The 22,829-nt window shown below is 38.0% G+C and overlaps 1 protein-coding gene across 3 annotated transcripts in view; it reads left to right on the top strand.

Moving 5' to 3' along the window:
- Window positions 1-22,829, top strand: part of CPLANE1 (ciliogenesis and planar polarity effector 1) — a 149,747-nt gene that overhangs the window by 95,509 nt on the left and 31,409 nt on the right. For all 3 annotated transcript variants that reach the window (XM_023216494.3, XM_023216495.3, XM_023216493.2), the window contains 7 exons: window positions 1,216-1,337; window positions 1,679-1,877; window positions 2,126-2,233; window positions 7,218-7,471; window positions 12,933-13,020; window positions 19,082-19,246; window positions 22,465-22,495. In XM_023216494.3, coding sequence (XP_023072262.2) covers window positions 1,216-1,337; window positions 1,679-1,877; window positions 2,126-2,233; window positions 7,218-7,471; window positions 12,933-13,020; window positions 19,082-19,246; window positions 22,465-22,495 — 967 coding nt within the window. The remainder of the gene's footprint in view (window positions 1-1,215; window positions 1,338-1,678; window positions 1,878-2,125; window positions 2,234-7,217; window positions 7,472-12,932; window positions 13,021-19,081; window positions 19,247-22,464; window positions 22,496-22,829) is intronic.

Below are 22,829 nucleotides of genomic sequence, written 5' to 3'. Positions count from 1 at the left end.
AAATCATTTCTTGCACATCATGTGTGATTTCTTTTTTTTCTAAGAGCAGTATGACTTATTAAAGATATATCTGCATGATGCCAAAGCTAGTCACTGTCCCCCATAAGAAAGTAGTTAAACCAATCAATTAAGAGAGAATGATTTCAGTATTTTTATTTTTCTTTTTTTTCTAGTTTTAAGTGGTTTAAATTCAAGCTTTGGTAATAAGTACTCAATACGAGTTACATTTGAAAATAGTGCTTTATTGAAAAAACAATGCTCGAAAATAAGGCTAGAGGCCTAGAACAAAAGGCACAGAGTTAAACTGTCTGATGATCTCCTGTGACAGGCCTGTTTATTTTACTGTTAAATAAGAAGCAGTAAACATTTGTGAAATTTAGATGTTAAAACACTTTAAGTGGTAAAATTTAATTATGAGCTCTGTGAATATACTATATACCACTGAATGATACCCTTTTAAAGAATGTGAATTAACTGGGCATGGTGGCTCACACCTGTAATTCCAGCACTTTGGGAGGCTGAGGTGGGCGGATCACGAGGTCAGGAGATCAAGACCATCCTGTCTAACACAGTGAAATCCTGTCTCTACTAAAAATACAAAAAAATTAGCTGGGCATGGTGGCAGGTGCCTGTAGTCCCAGCTACTTGGGAGGCTGAGGCAGGAGAATGACCCCGGGAGGCGGAGGTTGCAGTGAGCCGAGATTACGTCACTGCACTCCAGCCTGGGTGACAGAGCGAGACTCTGTCTCAAAAAAAAAGAAAAAGAGAATGTGAATTATGTTTCAATAAAGCTGTCAATAAAAATAAGCAAATAACAAGAAACTGTTCAAAGTAAAAAAAAATTAGTTATAGGTTAATCTCCGAAAATCTGGTTTTTTTTGAAACTTCTCTAAAGTAACCAAACGTGACTTAATATATCTGATACAGAAATAGGAAATTTTAGCATTTTCTTGATGTAATTTAGTTACTTTACTGTTCTTGTGAATCATTCATATGAGAAAAACAATAGTCAGCTTGCATTCAATTATGAATTACTCTAAATTACCCTTAGAATAGAATTTGCTTTAATTATTTATACGCATGTCACTTCTACTTAGATTTCAAGAAGTACAATTTATGTTGTTTGTTGCTAACTTGTTCATACAAAGTTGATGGTTTGGAGCAGTTTACAGTGTTTTTCTTAAAGTTCCTGATTATTTCTTTTTTAATTTTCAGAACATGAGCCTTTGAATGCTCCTCAGCTCTTGGTCCCAGATGTATATCTAAATCTGAAGCTTTCCACTGAAATGTCAGAGAAACCTTTGTCACCCTCAACACCTCATACAGTAGCAAACTTGGTTTGTGTTTTATACAGAAATTTTAATAATACCTTTGCACTAAAATGTATTATGGTCATCTAGACATTATTCAATTGTGTAGATGAAATGAGGCTAAAAATCTCATCTAGGTAGTTTTGTAGTAAAAGTTCAAAAATTAATTTAAGCATTGTGCCAAAAATATTATAGACTAAGATCAATAATACATACTTCCTGCTCCTTTTCCCAAGTTGGGCACATTCAGGCCCTTCTTTCCTTGTTATTAATAAGAATTAAGAATTAAGCCTTTATTTGGGGGGACAAAGTGACCATATAGAGTAAAAAGAATGTAACCCTCTTTGATTTTATGTGTTTTGGCTCAGGTTGGACATACTTATATAAATGTGATTGACATTGAAGCTGATGATCTTCTACAGGAATTACCTGTGAGAGAAGAGCCTTCAAATGATAATGTTATCAAACAGCAAAGCGATCATCCAGCAGTTCCATCGTCTACAGAGTTACATTATATGGCAGCTTCAGTTACTAATGCTGTTCCCCCACATAATTTTAAGAGTCAAGGTAATTTTTTCCTACTTTTAAAACAAAAATGATTTGAAAAGTTCCTTAATATAGCATTGTTATCCCTACTCACATCTCTTAGCTCTCCTCCTAAAACCCACTGTATTTTTGGATGTTTATATTCACAGAAATGTTCTGTTAACCTGCTCATTACCTTATTTAGAAGTTTAGAATCAGTCTTTGAATGCTTTTCATATTCTTGATGGAATCAGCCAATTCCTCTATGAATTTATTTTCCAAACCTGCAGAAGTAGCTCCAGCTTGTTTGGATGGAAAAAGCTTGAGAGCAGGCATTACAGAAGTGAAGGAGCCTAGTGTCACCTCACCTACACCATCAGACATACAGCAGAACGAAGGTAAACAGCCAAGAGGTATAGCATGACCCTCTTCTGAATTACTGTTATATTGGAAACAAGCACCAAAATTTGGTAATTGCAAAAGAAACCAGAAAAAGAGTTGTCCCTTGCCAAGGAGCATGGGGGCAAATAGGTAAATGAAGTAGAGACATGATTCCAAAGCTGGGACCCATGGATATTTTGTAAAAAGTCACAAATCTGTTTATGCATATGTCTTTTCTCAATTAATAAGGCTAAAAATAAATATTCTGTGTGAGTTCATGAGTGTTTGGATGTTAAAAAGCAATTCTTATATTGTAAAAGGTGGGAAATTATCAAATAGCACACCGAAAATAAACAGGCATGGTAGTCAACAGTATTTTTTTCCCCAACTTTTATTTCAAATTCGGGACACATGTACAGGTTTGTTACCTAGGTAAATTGCATGATGCTAAGGTTTAGGGTATGATTGGACCCATCACCCAGGTAGTGAGCATAGTACCCAATAGGTAGTTTCTCATCCCTTACCTTCCTCCCTCCCTCTCCGTCTCGTAGTCCTCAGTGTCTGTTGTTTCCATCTTTGTGGCCAGGTGTACGCAATTCAATAGTATTTATAAATATTCAGTTTTATAGTCAGGTTGCATTATGGTAACTTTTTACAAGATTTAGAAGACTATATATATTTAAATTTTTAAATAAAATACATATATATGTGTGTATTGTTGTGTTTTAGAGACAGAATCTTGCTGAATTGTTCAGACTGGGGTACAGTGGTGCGATCATAGTTCACTGTAGCCTCGAACTCCTGGGCTCAAGGGATCCTCCTGCCTCAGCCTCCCAAGTAGCTAGAATTATAGGCAGACACCACCATGCCTAGCTAATTAAAAAAATTTTTTTATAGAGACAGGGTCTCACTATGTTGCCCAGGTTGGTCTTAAACTCCTGGTCTGAAGTGATCCTCCCGCCTCAGCCTCCCAAAGTACTGGGATTACAGGCATGAGCCACCACACCAGCCTAGAAGAATATCCCTCCACAACCTGAAGCTACTACATCCTGTGACTGGTTAGGTAATCCAATATGCAATCAGACTTCCTGCAACAGAGACCTAAGTCTCCCCTAGGTTCCACAGTGGTTGTGAGGTATGGACATAGCCAGCCCTGTGGTTGCAAGATGCTTGGGCACAGAGTCTAGCTCTGCCTGATTATTGTAAAATGACAGTGGGCACTCAGGAGACATGAGGAGCAAGGAAGGGATGGGTTAGGATGTGTTAGGGCATGTGTATTACAGCTGCATGTACAAACAAGTACCAGCATTTCAGATTTTAAAGCCTTCATCTTCTCTCTCCTGTCATGGGGCTGCTAAGGTGCATGGATGTATGAAGCTAGCAATCTTTCAGACGGGGGAGGTATGTGGGAAAGTGAACAGAGCCTGGCTTTTAGATTCAAATAGAACAGACCTGGATTTGAATCCCAGCTCTGTCACTTAATTGCTTAGATACATTTTACAAATCAATTAACTTTCTTTGATCCTCACTTGTATGTCTGTAGGACACACCTCAGAGGGTTGTCATGAAGTACATCTAGCCAAGTGTCTGTGGCTGCTTATGTACCCTGTTAGTTTCCCTTCATTTTCATGCCAATCAACTTTTGAAGTTCTGGCAGACAGGAAGTAGATTTTTTTCTCTGTGACTCCTGAGTTTCTTAGGCCAGCATTTCAAATGACCATAAGCTACAGACTAATTTCATTTATCAATGAGACTGGGTTTATAATCAACCTTTTGGAGTTTCCTTACAAGGGGAGAATGCCTGGTTGCAAAAATTTATCAGTGGACCCTTGTACTCTAATTACAGAGAAGAACTTTAAAAGGAAAAGTTTTATATTTTGAAATTAAATTCTGTCGTTTTACGTAATATACTTTATTATTTGTTTTTTTTTTTTTGAGATAGAGTCTCACTGTGTCACCCAGGCTGGAGTGCAGTGGTGTAATCTCGGCTCACTGCAACCTCTGCCTCCCAGGTTCAAGTGACTCTCATGCCTCAGCTTCCCGAATAGCTGGTACTACAGGCATGTGCCACTACACTAGACTAGTTTTTATATTTTTAGTAGAGGTAAGGTTTTGCCATGTTGGTCAAGCTGGTCTTGAACTCCTGACCTCATGATCCACCCACCTCAGCCTCTCAAAGTGCTGAGATTACAGGTGTGAGCCACCGCGCCTGGCCCATAATATGCTTTAGAAACTCAGAATATAGTCACACATTAGAGTTGACTGGGATTTACATTACAGGAAAAGGTGAGGAGAAGGGAGGGACAAGGTCATTAGATGCGTACAACAAAAAGCCAAACAAACAATAAATTTTTGTTTTAGTGAGACCTGCTCATTATTTTTTGAATGACAGTAGCATCTTATTTTGGGAGTCATCTCCCATTAAGAATATCATCAGTAATAGCAAGCAGAGTTTTGCTGGGCCTAGAAAGAGCGTTGCAGGGTCAGTGGAACTCAGTGTTTAACATTCTTGGATGGGTGATTTCTCTATGAGTCAGTGGAAGCGGAACAGGTTCTCCAGAGAAAGGGAAGCTAGTTTCATTATATATTGAGGACGTTCTGGGTTTTGAGCATGTACTTCTCTTTTGCTGTATTTTCCACTTGGAAGTTTGTATGCATCACATTCTTTCCTGAGAGTGATTAAAGCTGATGCTTCAGGCTGCTGAGAAACAGGGATAGATAGATGTAAAGTACTGTGAGAGTCAAGCTAAAAAGGGTAGGGCCAGAACACGTAGGGAAATACTATATAACTGCCATTGCCAATGTTGCCATTTACTATTGTCTTATCATGGGAAGGTTCATCTTAGACTGGGACTGAAATATAATAAGCACTATTTATATTTTTTTAGTAGTTCACATTTTTTCAAAGTACTTTGCCACATAATGTGATCTTCACAAAACGCGTAAGTTAGGTAGGGCAGGCATCATAATCTTCATTTGACTGACTCTTCATTCAATAAACATGAAGTTAAAGACCATATACCAGGGCTAAAGAAGAGGGAAACAGCAGGCTCTCTGTCTGCGGGCATGCCTACAGGGGAAAGGAAAGACAGACATATAAAAAGATGATTATGATACTGCTTGGTAAGTTCTGCAGTGACGGGATGAATGAGATTCTTGGGTAAGACAGCATGGAATCCATCTCGGGGGATGATTGGGGCTATTTGGAGGAGAGACACCTAAATGGAATCTTAAAGGAAAGTAGGTTTTAGTGAGAGAATGGGCCTTCAGACAGACAGAATAGATTTTGCAGTAAGTTAATGGAACTTTTTTAGTTTGAGAAAATTAAAGTTGGGCTGGGTGTGGTGGCTCACGTCTATAATCCTAGCACTTTGGGAGGCTAAGGTGGGTGGATTGCTTGAGCTCAGGAGTTTGAGACCGGCCTTGGCAACATAGTGAGACCCTGTCTCTACAAGAAATAGAAAAATTAGCCAGGTGTTGTGGCACACACCTGTATTCCCATTACTCGAGAGGCTGAGGCAGGAGGATCGCTTGAGTCCAGGAGGCAGAGGTTGCAGTAAACCAAGATCTCATCACTGCACTCCAGCCTGGGTGCTAGAGTGAGACCATGTCTCAAAGAAAAGAAAAGAAAATTAAAGTTCATTATGCCTGGAGTCAAACGGAGTAGTATTTTGTTTGTTTATTTAAAGAAATAGCAAGAGATGAAGCTGGAGAGGTAGACAGTGGAAAGATTATGTGTGCCATTGTCTGTCATATGGAGGCATTTGGACTTTTAAGGTGAAGGCATTGGAGACACACTGAAGAGTTTTGGACAGTAAAGGAACGTGATTTCTGTTTTTAAAAGATCTCTCTGGACCTGGTGTGGAAGATGGACTAGATAGGATAGAGATAAATTACAGATAGCGATATGATTTGGGGTCTATTTATTGTGAAAGCTTCAGCCAAGTAGTGGTATTAAGAATGTAGGCGTTTAGCAGGTTGAATCATCAGTACTTGTCACTTTGGATCTAAGGGAAAGAACGGAGCCTCAAGTGACTTTCTGGTCTCTGGTTTGGGACTGAATGGTGGTGCTATTTGCTGAGCTGCGGAACAAGGAAGAGGGAGCAATTTGGAGGGGCAGAAGCAATGAATTCATTTTTATGTGCTTATGGGACAACCTAACTGGTATGTTCAGGATATGACGAGCTGAAGCTAAAAAAGACTGCCATATGATTTGGGAGTCATCTTTCATCAATGACATAACTCAGAGAAAGTGGGAAGAGTAAGTAGAGAAGTGAGTTCAGGCTGGCAGCCCAGGAAGTACTGATGGGTAAAAGGAATGGATGGCAGCAGAAGAAGTATGAGCAATACAGGCCAGAGGAGACCCAGACATCAGAAGAAGAGTGCATTTAAAAAAGGTGTTGCAGACCAGGTGCAGGGGCTCACGCCTGTAATCCAGCACTTCCTGAGACTGAGGTGGGAGGATTGCTTGAGCCCAGGAGTTCGAGACCAGCCTGGGTGACAGAGCAAGGCTCTTAAAAAAAAAAAAAAAAGGTGTTGCAAATTTGGCAGAAGAATCAACTGAATTTAAGAAGAAGAAGAAGAGTCATTGGCTTTGATTTTGGTTTTAGGAGGTTTAACGTTTGCCTGAGATCCCATATAAAGTCAGTAATAGCCAATATTGGGGCCAGCTTTTAATGTGTGATGTTTTTGGTTTTCAAGTAGAATTTGAAAAAGTCATTAAAAACATTAAATTTGCTTTTTGATGAAGTGTATGTTTGTAGCAAGGAATGAAAGTAATATTCAGACTTTCCTTGTGTGTGGAACTTTGTGGTAGTAATTTATGTATTCTTATCCCAGAAATCAAGAAGCTGAAAAGGAATTTTTAGGTATATTTACTTAAAACTGATTTGGAAAGTAGTGTTGTGTTGGTTTAAAATGAAGTCATCAAAAAATGAGATCATCAATAATACCTCTTCTTTAATTATAATCAATTCTGCTTTGACTCTTATTAATATTTAGATCTGCCAAAACCAGAGTTCCGATTCAAAGGACAGAACACAAAGTCAGACTCTGCGGAAGATTATCTGTTGTGGAAACGGCTGCAAGGCGTCTCTGCAGCTCGCCCTGCACCAAGCTTTGCAGCTCACCGACTAGAGCATCTTACTGCTAAGCTTCAGAAAATTGACAAGCAGTTGCTAGCAATACAGAACATTGCTGAAAAGATAGAGCAGGATTTCCCCAAACCTGAAGTGCTAGATCTACATTGTGATAAGGTAGACTACCTTTATTTTTAGTTTTTTATTTGCAACTGAATTATTAGATTTGTAGTGTGATATAACTTTGGATACTTGATTTTTCAAAATAATGAGAAGTTTATTTTCTTTAAGCTAGGGTTTATCAACCTCAGCACTATCGACATTTGAGCCAGATAATTCTTTGTTGTGGGTGACTGCCCCATGTGTTGTAGAGTATTTGGCAGCATCCCTGGTCTTTACCCACTGGTTTCCAGTGGCACTGCTTCCTAGTTGTAACAGTCAAAAATGTCTCCAGATAGTGCCAAATGTTCCCTGGGAGCCAAAATCACCCTCAGTTGAGAACCATTACCTTTAAGAAGTAAACCCATGTATAATGCTATTATCATAAAATGAGTTGGAAAATATTACCCTCTCTTCTATATTTTGGAAAATTTTTTATAGGATTGGTACTATTTCTTCCTTAAATGTTTGGTACAATTCAGTGAAGCCATCTTCACTGAAGATGCTTAAAGTTTTGTTTGTTGGGACATTTTAAAGTATAAATTTAGTTTCTTCTGTAGATACAGGGCTATTCAGCTGATCTGCTCTAAATAAAGCTTTTTCTAGAGTCCTCCCACACAAAAATGAAGTAAACCCATGCTTCCTATCAAGAAAAGAAATATATGAATTACAAAACTAGAATTGATTTTAAAGGAACCCCACTTATAATTATCATTTTCTTCTGAAAGATTTTTATACGTTTATAAATATTGTCCTTCTATTTGGAGTTTTTGTGAGTTTCTTTTAAATATTTTATATAAGAGAGTTAGTAGTCAGTTCCTTAGAAATTTTTCATATCTTTTTTTCTTTTTATTCTTGAGTCATAGTCTTGCTCTGTTATCCAGGCTGGAGTGCAGTGATGCGATCATGACTCACTGCCGCCTCAATCTCCCAGGTTCAAGCAATCCTCCCATCTCAGCCTCCTGAGTACCTGGGACTATAGGTGTGCACCACCACTCCCAGCTAAGTTTTTAAAATTTTTTCGTGGAGACAAGTTTTCCCTATGTTGCTCAAACTAGCCTCGAATTCTTGGCCTCAAGCAGTCTTGCCTTGGCCTCCAAAAGTGCTGGGATTATAGATGTGAGCCGCCATACCAGCCTAGTTTTCTATATCTTTAAAAGGTAGACATACAAAATAAATTAATGTTTATATATAATGACAGTTAAATAGGAAGTCTCAAAAATTATTTTGCACATTTTGTCCTTTTTTTTAAAGGAAGAACAATTTATATCGAAAAGATTAGAGAACAAATATTATGTTACAAATAATTGGTTAAATGAGACCATGGTTGGGTACTTGAGGCCAAGAGTTTGAGATCAGCCCAGGCAACATAGCGAGACCTCATCTCCATAAAAATAATAATAAGTCAGGCATGGTGGTGTGCACCTTTAGTCCTAGCTACTTGGGAGGCTGAGGTGGGAGGATCACTTGAGCCCAGGAGTTCAAGGCTGCAGTAAGCTATCATTTGCCACTGCACTGTAGCCTGGGTGTCAGAGCAAGGCCCTGCCTCTTAAAAAAACAAAAAACAAATGTCTTAAAGTCTAATATTGGGAAATGCAAAATAGTCTGCAGGATAAGAATTCCGTTATTGACTTACCTTACAAATATTCCAGTTTGCTAGTGTGTTGACATTTAAAAAATGTATTTATTAGGTTTATAGTACACCTTTAATCCAAACATTTAACACGTTTAAAAATTAAGATTAAGCATATGTGAAACTATACTGAAAGCATATGAGGCAGGACTATGACTAAGTAAAAATATTAATACTAAGTAATGATATTATGATGCTTATTTGGTTGTTTTCCTCTCTTTGGGGGGTAGATTTGGGGTTTCACCATGTTGCCCAGGCCAGTCTCTAACTCCTGGGCCCAAATGATCCTCCCACCTCAGCCTCCCAAAGTGCTGGGATTACAGGTGTGAGCCACTGCACCTGGCCTGCTTTCTGTTTTTTTTTTTAAACCCAGATTTAGATCTTCACATCCAAATAAATGTTCAGCATCAAAGCAGTTGTTGGAACTCCTTACTTCAAAGAATCTCTTTTGAAATTGCCTTTGAGCTAGTTTAGTATTCATTATCTACAGCCAGATACTTGATTATACCCAAATCTAGTCTTGATCCTGGTTTGCTCACTCTCAGAAGAGTTCATGAATCATTAATTCCTTCAACAAACATTTATTGAGCATCTACTGCATATTAGGCCCTGTGCTAAATTCCAGGAATAGAAAGATAAATAAGGCATAGTACCTACTCTCAAGGAGTGTAAAATCTAATAAAAGAAGATAGATGTATATACCAATAAATACATACATACTGGGTCTAATGAGGCACATAGATATGCCTGGCGTGTTGTGACTAGGTGGGGTAAGTGAAGCTGTGGCATCAAAGAAGGCTTTGTAGTGGTGACTCGAGCTGGTAATGAATTGGTATTCATCAGCTAATTAAGGAAAGACTGACAAAATATTGTGAGCAAAAGAGAAAGGTACCAAATGGCATAGAGTGTTTGGGGAGCTGTAAGAGCATTACTTAGAGGTAGAAGTTAGTGGGATTGGACTTTAAGACATTTGGCAGTAGAGGTAGGAGAGGGGAGACAAGGAGGAACAGAAAGCATTTACTATGTCAAGCCATTGGGATTTTATCCTATAAGCAGGTAGTGGGAAACCACAGAAGTATTTTAAACAGTGAAGGGAGATGATCAGATGTGCAGACAGTAATGTGGAGGGTAGATTGGAAAGGATAAGTCTGGGAACAAGGAGACCACATGGGTTACAGTGGTTCCACATCTGACTGCCCATTAGAATCATCTAGGAAACTTGTTAAGAATGCAAATTCCTGGGCCCCATTTCCCTGAAATTCTGATTTTAAGTAGGTCTGGTTAGAGCCCAGGAATCTGTGTTATTAACAAGCTTCACAAATGATTCTTATGCTGCTAGCTCTATATCAGGTCCACTGGTAAGTGTTTGAGATCCACTAAATATCTATGGCAGGAAATAACAATGTGCCTGAATTTGAGTGGTAAGAATGGAGGGAAGGCATTAATAGGACTTAGAGATTGATAAGCCGTGGGAAGGTGAAGAAGACAACAGAGATTCACAGTGGTGTCCAGATTCCAGCCTGGGTGAATGGTGGAGCCATTTTCCAAAGTAAGGAAGAGGAAGAGGGGTGTGTGTATGTGTGTGTTGGGGGAGGGAAGCACAATGATTTCTATCAGGGACATGACAAATTTGAGGTGCTATGAGATAAGTAGGTAGTTCCTCAGAAGCAGCTGAGGAACTACAACTGGGCTGAAGTTACAGATTTTGGAGTAATCAGTTAGGAGGAAGTTCAGTAATCAGTTAGGAGGAAGTTCAAATCATGATAGCATAGGCGCTCCTCAGAGAGCACATAGAGGAGAAAAGAAGAGGGCAAAGAATCTTGTAGAAACACTGCCTTGTAAGGATGAGGATTCAACAAGACTTGAGAACAGTCTGAAGTCATAAGAGACTCAGGAGAAAGCCAGCCAAAGCAGGAGTTGCAGGAGGGAATTTCCACATATCTTAATGCTTAATGGACTCCTGTCCATTAAGCATTTGAACTCCTGTGCCTGTCAAGATCACTCAGATGCTTTTTCAGAGTATACATTCTATCCCTGCGGGGGGAGGTGGAGATGGCATGGCATTTTGAAAAGGCTCTCAAAAATTCTGATAGGGCTCCTCTCTCAAGCCTTTTAAGACTTGAAGGTAGGGACAATGTCTTTTGCTACACAGGGTGGGCATTTAATAAATATTTGTTTAATGGTTGTTTTTGCTATCTTAGTTTTGATTCTGGCACTAATAAAATCACATTTACATACTAAAGATTCACCACTAGAACAGTTATTTATAATTGTGGCAGAAGATTGGGAGACAATTTCAAAGGAAGAGTTCCAAAAGCATTTGCTCAGAGCCCCTAAGTACAGTAGTCCCCTCTTATTTGCAGTTTTGTTTTCTGAGGTTTCTGTTACCCTCTGTACAGTATAAGAAGATATTTTGAGAGACAGAAAGAAATCACATTCACATAACTTTGATTACGGTATATTGTTATAATCATTCAATCTTATTCTTAGCAATTATTAATCTCTTACTGTGCCTAATTGATGAATTAAGCTTTATCATAGGTATGTATGCATAGGAAAAAACATAGTATACAATTGGCACTCTGTATTCATGGGTTCTGCATCTGACAGTTCAACCAAGTGTGGATTGAAAATATTTAATAAAAACAAAAAGGATGGTTGCATCTGTACGGAACATGTACAGAGTTTTTTCTTGTCATTCCTAAACAATATGTCATAACAACTATTAATATTTAACATTTACGTTGTATTAGATATTGTAAGTAATCTAGAGATTATTTAAAGTATATGGGAGAATGTGTATAGGTTATATGCAAATACTGCACCATTTTATATAAGGGACTTGAGTGTCTGTGGATTTTGACGTCAGGAGCCAATCCCTCATGGATACTAAGGGACAGCTATAAATAAGGTTCGGTACTACCCACGGTTTCAGGCATCCACTGGGGGTCTTGGAACATATCTCCCAGAGAAAAAGAGAGTATTTAGTCTTCTAAAATGACCACTTTGAAGGAAATAACGTTAATTTTATATACACACACACACAATTTATTTATTTAATTTATTTTTGAGATGGAGTCTCACTGTGTCATCCAGGCTGGAGTGCAGTGGCGCAATCTTGGCTCACTGCAACCTCTGCCTCCCAGGTTGAAGCAATTCTCCTGCCTTAGCCTCCTGAGTAGCTGGGATTACAGGCACCTGCCACCATGCCCACCTAATTTTTGTATTTTTAGTAGAGACGGGGTTTTGCCATGTTGGTTAGGCTGGTCTCAAACTCCTGACCTCAAATGATCTGCCTGCTTCACCCTCCCAAAGTGCTGGGATTACAGGTGTGAGCCACTGGGCCCAGCAGGTTTGGTATATTAAAAAATGCTCTCACATTGTTATAATGTACACATAAATACAAACATCTTCACTTGCCTAAGAAAACAGCTTAGAGTCCTGGAAGAGGCCCAGGGATACTCTGGGCAGACACTGAGTAGTAAGTAGTCTTGAAGACTTGAATTGACCGTGTCATGCCACTAAAAAAGTCATTGAATCTCTCTGGGCTTTGTTCTCTCCTTTTTAATATGAGTTTGTCTAGATGGTAATTAAGGTTCTTCTTCATTCTAAAATTTTATCATACAATTTTCCTGAGCCTCTTAAAAGTTTATAACTCAGTTAAGCTACAAATAAGTAAAAATTTCCTCTGCTTTATTGATCCCTGCCATTTAGGTTATATTGGATTTAATCCCATTTCTTTTACTTTTGCATTAATGCAAGTGTTTAAAACTTACATAAACTTGTTTGTTTTTTTGAAATTATCAAAGTATTACCATTGTTTTGTTGTGTGTGTTTTTTCTACAGATTGGACCAGTGGATCACATTGAATTCTCTTCTGGCCCTGAATTCAAAAAAACATTAGCCTCAAAAACCATTAGCATTTCTGAAGAAGGTTTGTAGGGGCTGACAGGGACTGGCTGAATGAAGTCTTGCTTTAGTTGACCTGAAAGAATAAACATTGCTTTGCGGAGTGCCAGAAGTAGGAATAGTTTTCATGTGTGAGCTTAACTCATCAGCTTCCCAGTTTTTAGATAAGGATTATTTTTTTTGTAATGTGATTAGCTTCCACCTCAAAGCCTTTTTTTTTTTTTTTTTTTTTTTTTTTGAGAAGGCAGTAACCTCCTCTGGATTTCATACCAGGATGGGGCAAGTGTGGCCTGGAGCTCAGTTTTTGTGGAGTCCAAGCCATTGGCCTCATAGTGCTAAGGATTGCGTAGAACTTTGTGCTGAGGTTGCTGTTTGTCTGTGATCATCAGCTGAGCTGGAATTTGAGGTTCTGGTAAAATGGCCAGGCAGTGGTGAGGTATTAAGTTTTTTCATTTTTTATTGAAAGAATGAATTTGTTTTTACTTTCTACTGTGTGTGTAGTTTATACCTGTGTTCTCTTCTCATTCAGTCTTGTCAGTCTTTTCAAAAACCAGTGTTTGTTAATTCTCTTTGTTTCTCAGTTTCCTTTTTCATTAATCTTTATTATGTCTTCTATTTGGGGGGGATTAACTTGTTGGCTTTTTTCTAACTTTATTTTTTCTTGTTTTCTTTTTTTTTTTTGAGACAGAGTCTCACTCTGTCGCCCAGGCTGGAGGGCAGTGGCCAGATCTTGGCTCACTGCGAGCTCCGCCTCCCGGGTTAACGCCATTCTCCTGCCTCAGCCTCCCCAGTAGCTGGGACTACAGGCGCCTGCCACCTCGCCCGACTAGTTTTTTTGTATTTTTTAGTAGAGACGGGGTTTCACCGGGTTAGCCAGGATGGTCTCAATCTCCTGACCTCGTGATCCGCCCGTCTCGGCCTCCCAAAGTGCTGGGATTACAGGCTTGAGCCACCATGCCCGGCCTTTTCTTGTTTTCTAATATGTGTAATTGAGGCTGAATATGGTCCTGCATGGACCTACTTATCATCATCTGGTGTTGTTCAGGTCTACATAGTTTGTAGTTTGCATTATGATTTCTTTAGCTTGTAAAAGGAGTTTTTAGCTTCTAAATATTAAGGATTCTAATATACAGGGCTATGTTTTTGTGGTTGATTTCCACTTTCATTATATTTTGATTAGCTGATGTGTATGATGATATCAATTCTTAGAAATTTGTTAAGATTTTCCTTGTGGCTGAGGATAGTCAGTTTTTACGTTATGTTCCACATTTATCTGAAGAGACCAAACATTTTCCGTTGGTTGTATGTATTGTATGTGTATATATCTCCCTTTGGTCAAGCTTCTAAATTGTATTGTCCAGCTTTTTATATTTTTTCTGATTCTTTAGTCAACTTGATCCATTAATTTCTCAGAAGGTTGCATTAAAAATTACATAGTGATTATGGAATTATTTATCCTTGTAAATCTGTTACATTCATCTTAAGTAGCAGGTGAAAATAGTTCAGGATGGTTGTATTTCTTGTTGGATTTTGTCTCTTTTATCATTAAGTAATTATTCCCAATAATCCTTTTTGACTTATAGTCAATTTTGTTTAATATGAACATTACTACCCCTATGTTCTGGTATAACTTTTTGATATGTTTTATTTTTTAAAATTTTATGTAAAATTTCTATGCTATTTTAATAGAAGACAGAATCATGCAATTAACTTTCATATACTCAACAACAAACTTTAATCATTATCAACTCATGGCCAATCCATTTTTTAACCTAAACACCTACCCACACCCACCCACTCTTCCCACCTTTTTCTTGATTATTTTGAAGTGAAACCCAGACAGCACGTTATTTTATATATAAATATTTTATTTGTATCTCTAAAAGATCAGGTCCATTTTTAAAACATAAGGACAATAATATTGATACTCCTTTAAAAAATTCTTAATATACTTCTATATCTAATCAGGGTTCAAATGTTGCCAATTGTCTTGTTTCAAAAAATAGCTTTTTAGGCCGGGTATGGTTTCTCACACCTGTAATCCCAGCACTTTGGGAGGCTGAGGCAGGCGGATCACAAGATCAGGAGTTTAAAACCAGCCTGGCCAATATGGTGAAACCCTGTCTCTACTAAAAATACAAAAATTAGCCTGGTGTGGTGGTGGGCACCTATAGTCCCAGCTACTCAGGAGGCTGAGGCAGGAGAATTGCTTGAAGCCCAGGAGGCAGAGGTTGCAGTGAGCCGAGATCATGCCACTGCACTCCAGCCTGGGCGACAGCAAAAAAAACAAAAAAAACAAAAAAAACTTTTTAATTATTATAGTTGGAACCCAGGTAAGATCTATATGTGGCCATTGGTTGATGGCTTGTAAGTCTCTTTACTTCTGGGTTCCTTCTCTGCTTTTTCTTCCTTGAAGTTTTCTTTGTTGAAGAAACAAGATATTTGTTCTGAAGTGTTTTTCAGAGTCTGAGTTCTGCTAATTGAGTCTCTGTGATGTCATTTAATGTGTTGTTTTCTCCTCTGTATTTCTTGTAAATTGGATATCCCTTTACTTTCAGGCTGTTTGATTATGTTGTAGTTGTGTCCAGCATCTACCAAGATTTCATTCCTTTAAATAATTAGACAATCTTTTTTATTTATTTTTATTTTTTATTTTTTATTTTTTTGAGACGGAGTCTCGCTCTGTCGCCAAGGCTGGAGTGCAGTGGCGTGATCTCGGCTCACTGCAAGCTCCGCCTCCCGGGTTTACGCCATTCTCCTGCCTCACCCTCCCCAGTAGCTGGGACTACAGGCGCCCGCCACCTCGCCCGGCTAGTTTTTTTGTATTTTTTAGTAGAGACAGGGTTTCACCGTGTTAGCCAGGATGGTCTCGATCTCCTGACCTCGTGATCCGCCCGTCTTGGCCTCCCAAAGTGCTGGGATTACAGGCTTGAGCCACCGTGCCCGACCTAGACAATCTTTTTTAACCAGCAAGCATAATCAGTATTCATTTATTGTATTTACTGATATATTTGTGCTTATTTCTAATATCTTATTTCATGGGTTTTTTTTTTGCCATTTTTTTCCTTTATTTTTTGTTCTTCTTTTTTGCCTTTTATTGGATTGAGTTTTCTATATTCTTTCTTTCCTACTGTATTGATTCAGAAATTATACATTTGATTTTTAATTTTTAGTGGTTATTCTTGAATTTTTAACATTCATAGTTGAGTTAAAATTTAAGGTGAAGTTGGACATGGTGGTGCATACCTGTACTCCCAGCTATTCGGGAGGCTGAGGTGGGAGGATCACTCGAGCCCAATAATTAAAGATTGTAGTATGCTATCATCACACCTATGAATAGCCACTACACTCCAACCTGGACAACATAGTGAGACACCATCTCAAAAGTTTTTTCTTTTTAAATTAAGGTGAATATATCTACCTCCCAAACAATATAAGGACTTTAGACCTTTTTAGCACTGATTTGTTCCCTCCATCTTCTCTGATACTGTTTTTTTGTTTGTTTGTTTGTCTGTTTTTGAGAGTCTCGCACTGTGGCCCAGGATGGAGAGTGCAGTGGTGTGATCTCAGCTCACTACAACCACCGCCTCCCAGGTTCAAGCAATTTTCCTGCCGCAGCCTCCTGAGTAGCTGGGACTACAGGTGCACACCACTATGCCCAGCTAATTTTTTCTATTTTCAGTAGAGATGGGGTTTCACCATGTTGGCCAGGATGGTCTCAATCTCTTGACCTTGTGATCCACCCGTCTCGGCCTCCCGAAGTGTTGAGATTACAGGTGTGAGCCACCGACCCAGCCTCTGATACTGTTTTCAAATATTTGTAGATCTACTCTGTTTTTAACCCTCCAATTTAGTTCCCCTTGCCTTTTATTTTTTAAGTCAGTGCTTAGTTAGGATTTCTCCACATTTGTCATTTTCTTTGCCAACAATTACTTCATTTTAAAATTTCTAATTTAAATAATGTAAATATGTAGGCAACAAATGTATAAAACCAAAACAAGTTTCATGACACCTTTTATTGCCTGAGATGCTCTCTGATATTTTCTCTTCTCCGCTATTGTTGCCCACAGTTGCTTCCTGCATCCACTTCTTTTTTTTGTTTGTTTTTTGAGATGGAGTCTCACTCTGTCAGAGTGCAGTGGCATGATCTCGGCTCACTGCAGCCTCTGCCTCCCGGGTTCAAGCAATACTCTGCCTCAGCCTCCCAAGTAGCTGGGACTACAGGCGCCCGCCACCTCGCCCGGCTAGTTTTTTTGTATTTTTTAGTAGAGACAGGGTTTCACCGTGTTAGCCAGGATGGTCTCAATCTCCTGATCTTGTGATCCACATGCCTTGGCATCCCAAAGTGCTGGGATTACAGGTGTGAGCCACCGGGCCCAGCCCTATTTCTTTTATTTACCTTCTATTGGAGTAGGAATGATTCTTTAGTATTAAGATTTAACTTTGGGTACTTTTCACCCATAATATTTTGAAGTACTGCTTCCTCCCCATTTTTTCTTTTCTTTCTAAAACACCTATTAGAGGTGTGTTGTTCTCACTCTGTTACTTATATCTTTTTTTTTTTTTTTTTTTTTTGAGACAGAGTTTCGCTCTTGTTGTCTAGGCTGGAGTGCAATGATGTGATCTCAGCTCACCACAACCCCCACCTCGCGGGTTCAAGTGGTTCTCCTGCCTCAGCTTTCTGAGTAGCTGCGATTACGGGCATGTGCCACCACCCCTGGCAAATTTTTTGTATTTGTAGTAGAGACAGGGTTTCTCCATTTTGGTCAGGCCAGTCTCGAACTCCTGACCTCAGGTGATCCGCCCACCTCGGCCTCCCAAAATGCTGGGATTACAGGTGTGAGCCACCACACCTGGCCTCCTTATCTCTTTTAACCTCTTCTGCATAATTTCCTCCCTTTATCAGTGGTGCACTCAGGATGGTTTCCTCAGATCTGTCTTTTAGTTTACTAATTCTCTTTTTTGCTATGTCTTTGCTGTTTTAGCTATTCATTATGATTTTAATTTTGGTGGCTACGTTTAATATCTAGAAGTTGTATTTATTTCTTTTTCAGATCTATCTGCTCTTTGGATGTCCTGTCCTTTTTTTTTATTGCTGTTCCTATGCTTTATCTGTTTAATAATTTTAGTCATGTTTTATGACTAACCTTTTCTGATTGTTGTTTTTCATATGTGTGCATTATCAATTATTGAATCTGCATACTGACTCTCTTTCATGATTGGTTGTTTGTTTTGTAATTTGTAAACGTGTGATTTGTAATTTTTTATCATGGGCTTATGATTAGTAGAAGTTCTGCTAGATTATATGTATTTGTCTTTGGAGTAGTTTTGCATTTGCTTTTTGCTATCATTGAACAATGTAGGAAAAAATTGAAACAAATTTTAATATACATTTCTTCACTTGGGGTTGCTGTACTGTATTGATGGTAGAAATTCAGACCCTGTTCATGCTTGTGGCAAGTCAGAGATTTTGATTTCTCAAAGTTGACTTTTATTTTTCTCTCAGCTACTGTCCATGCAGATAGAAAACTTATTTGCTGTTTCACCAGGGGAGAGATTTTCTTATTCCTATTTTATGGACAAAGCTGTCCTTCAGTGCTCTAAGATAAATGAAGGTAGCTCAGTTTTTCCCTCATTGCAGTCTGCAGAAACCACATCTCCTATTCCTCAGTAGACTATCCTAGCATCATTGCCCGCTTATTGCTCCGGCTTTGAGTTCCTTTTTCTTTTCTGGCACCAGGGGATTTCTCTGTTTAGAAAGATTGGTTGTATATTAAATATTTTTTTTTTTTTTTGTAATTTAGCATGTCTGTGTTTTTATGGAAGGGCATAGGCCTGTGTACTTCAGCTCAGTCTGCCACGTTTAATGAAGTTGATAATAAATTTTATGGTTTATTTACTGTGGGAGAGCTTTAACTTCAAATTTTTTATTAAATTCATTATACAGTAGAAAGCTATCAGCATAATATGTGGTAAACTTCTAATATCTATGTTGCCAGTTGGAAGTATTAGCAATTGTTGTCTTTTCCATGTGATCCTTTTTTCTCTACTATTTTATTTTAATTGTAATATATACTCTGGATTAGTGCGTTTTTTGACACATATGGATGAAGAAGATCAAAGTGACAAAAAGGAGACTTCAGAACCTGAATTTTCAATAACAGAAAATTATTCTGGTCAGAAAACCCGTGTGTTTCCTACTGCCGATTCAGCTGTCAGCCCTTCCAGTGATCAGAATACTACTTCTCCTGGTATTGTTCTTCACTTTTTCATTTACACATACTCATTCTCCATTATAATGTTACTGAATGTGATTTACTGGAAATACAGTTATGAAAGGTTTGTGAAGTCATTTTGTAATATTTTAGGGGAAGGAAGTTAAAACTTGCTATTCACATGAAGAACTGTGACATCTTGTCACCTTCATAAAACATAATGCAATCATGTATCATATCTTGGTGTAACTTATTAATATGAAATATATAGTAACTGGAATTACTATAATAGTTGACTTTTACAAAAAAATTGAAAAATTAAAACTCGTCCAATGAAAAGAGCCTTGAATTTTAATTTGAAAACAAAATAGTATCTATCTTTTCTTGCACCTCTACCATGTGCCAAACATCACTGTTTTATATGCGTAGATTCTGGTTTAAGCCTGACCTATGAGGTGTTGACACTATTATTATCCCTGTTTTACAGTTGAGGAGATTGAGATTTAGAAGGATTTAGTGCCACTTTTTGTTTCATTTCATTTGGAGGTAGCAATTAAAACTGCTATTCTTTAGTCCTAATGAATACATTTTATCCTATGAATAATAGGACATAGTAAATACATCAGTTCAATCACTGACAGTGGCTTGGAAATATGTTTTTTTCTCTCAGATATTGATGGTCAATTAAAATGATTTTACTGAGTGTTTAGTATATGTTCTATTACCATTATTAAAGTGATATAAATAGTAAAAATGCTATTTTGAATGACATTACTGTTACTTAAAGAAAAGCTATTAGTAAGCTCACTTTAAATCTTGTAATGATTTTCTCAGTTCTTTCTAGATGCCATGTATGTTTTAGTCATCAACATATGGGGATAATAATTTCCACTTCACAGAGTTGTGAAGACTGAGTATCATGTATAAAGCATCTCAGAATCTTGTTTCATTTTCTTGGTCACTGATAGCTTTTCTTTTCTCTTCTCTGGGGTAGGATTGACAAATGAGGTTAAACAGGATTTGTATGGCTAGATGGTAGAGGGTTCCAATTATATCTGAGAAGTTTACACTCCATTTTATACTTGCGAATCATGGGAGAATTCCAGGCAGAGAAGTAAAATGAGGAGGTTTTGAGGAAAAATAGAACGGAGGCATAGAGACCACTGAGGAGGCTACTAAAATCTGACCTGGGAAATAATGAGGGCCTGGCTAGTGTTATGGGAAAGAAATAGAAGAAACGAGACATTTTGAATTAGTAACTGATGGTACTCAGTGACTAGGTGGGTAAAAGAGGAGGAGAGGGGGAACATGGTTGTTTAGTGTTGCCAGAGTCTAAGGCAAAGGTATAACTAGGTCTGATGTCAAAGTCTAGACTCCAACCTTTTGGCTTCCCTGCGCCACGTTGGAAGAAGAAGAATTGTCTTGGGACACACGTAAAATACCCTAACGCTAACAATAGCTGAAGAGCTAAAAAAAAAAAAAAAAAAAGTCCATGCATAAATCTCATAATGTTTTAAGAACGTTTACTTGGTAGTAAAGAGGTACTGTGGCCATGGGTTAGTGATCCTGGGTTACTAATAGGAGAAAGGGCAACTTGTTACTTACCAAACACTTCAGCCTTTAACCCAAGAGGTCACCATCTTCACTAATCTCATCTACTTCCCCATATGCAGCCCAGTCAGTATTGGAAGAGAATCCTTCAAGCTTTTTTTCATGAATAGGCCAGTAGGGGCCTCTCAAATACTGATAGAAAGTGTCTCTTTAATGGACCCTCTCTTTTCTAAGTACATAGGATTAATATCTTTTTCTACCTAGCAAAAAGCTATTAAGGGTAGTACTGTTACTATTACACTAACCTTAGATTTATGTAAAGTATTTCTCTCTTAGTTAAATTGAATTAGTCATCCTTAAGAACCCACAGATGCCCAGATTCTGAGAACAAAAATAAAATGCTTGATTTGGAGGTTAATAAATTAAATAGAACAATGTACTTTCAAGAAAACAGGTATTTCATATTAAAACCATGTGAATGTATAAGTCTTAAGGACAGATTTGGTTTATCTTAAGATAATAAAATCTTAAGGAATATTTTTTGAGAAGAGATGTCAGAACACTTTTCCCAAATTAATTCAGTTCTGTTTTTAGAATTAAACATATAGAAGATTGAATAGATTAAGTGTTTTTCTTTGAAAACATATAGTTAATAATGGACAAGACTTAAAAATTATATTTTGGGCCGGGCGCGGTGGCTCAAGTCTGTAATCCCAGCACTTTGGGAGGCCGAGACGGGCGGATCACGCGGTCAGGAGATTGAGACCATCCTGGCTAACACGGTGAAACCCCGTCTCTACTAAAAAAATACAAAAAAACTAGCCGAGCGAGGTGGCAGGCACCTGTAGTCCCAGTTACTTGGGAGGCTGAGGCAGGAGAATGGCGTGAACCTGGGAGGCGGAGCTTGCAGTGACCTGAGATCCGGCCACTGCACTCCAGCCTGGGCAACAGAGCGAGACTCCGTCTCAAAACAAAACAAAACAAAACAACAACAAAAAATTATATTTTGGGTTACATTCTTACAGGTAAATTGCTCCTTGGATTTAAATAAGATATTTTCTGAAATATATTACTTTCAGATCGCCAGAGGTTTGTTTTTTGTTTGTGTATATTTTATAAAGTAAATTGCACTCCAGCACTCTAAACTGTGTACTAAGCAAAGAAGGGTTGTACCTTCTGACATATATTATACTGAGTACTCAGGATAGAAAAGTAATAATCTTATACCAGCTGGGTGCGATGGCCCATGCCTGTAATCTCAGCACTTTGGGAGGCCAAGGCAGGTGAATCATTTGAGCTCAGTAGTTGGAGACCAGCCTGGGCAACACAGCAAGACCCCATATCTACAAAAAATGCAAAAATTAGCCTGCATTGCAGCACACACTTGTAATCCCAGCCATTTAGGACGTTAAGGTGGGAGGTTCGCTTGAGCCTGGAGGCAGAGGTTGTAGTGTGCCATGACCTGCGCTTAGCCTGGGTGACAGAGTGAGACATGGTCTTAAAAAACATGTAGACAGTATTCACTATCAGGTAGCATATTCCAGAGGAGGATAAATCTGCTGTAAATATATATCTGTAAACCAATTTAGAGGTTTAAAAGTATTTTAATTTAATTTCTGGTTATATAATTTCTAAATTAGATGAACAATTGACAGCAAAAAATAATGACCCAAAATTTTTATTAATAATGATTTTTTTTTTAGGTATGAATAGCAATGATGAATTATTTGAGAGGTAAATATCTTAAGCGTTAATTCATGATTTTCTTTAAAGTTGGGTGTAGATAGTGGAAATTTTGTTGTTCATATGTGTGTGAATTTTTACATTGTACATATCTTTGTGGTTTAAAGGAATATAAGTTTTCATTGGGTTTGGAATATTTTTAAGAAATTGAGGATTGCTGTATCCCTTACTGTTTTAGCACAAGTAATTAGAATTCAATAGACTATAGTTACTATATTTTCTTATATAAATATAGATCAAATTTAAACAGGCAGAATCTATAGAGGTTTTCTTCTGGGCCATATGTTTCCTTTTTAAAGAAAATCTACTAAGTCATTACTTTTTG

Source organism: Piliocolobus tephrosceles, chromosome 4 (genome assembly GCF_002776525.5).
Source record: "Piliocolobus tephrosceles isolate RC106 chromosome 4, ASM277652v3, whole genome shotgun sequence".
Classification (NCBI taxonomy): domain Eukaryota; kingdom Metazoa; phylum Chordata; class Mammalia; order Primates; family Cercopithecidae; genus Piliocolobus; species Piliocolobus tephrosceles.
Note: the sequence above shows the minus strand (reverse complement) of the source record. Positions and strands in the feature narration are given on the sequence as shown.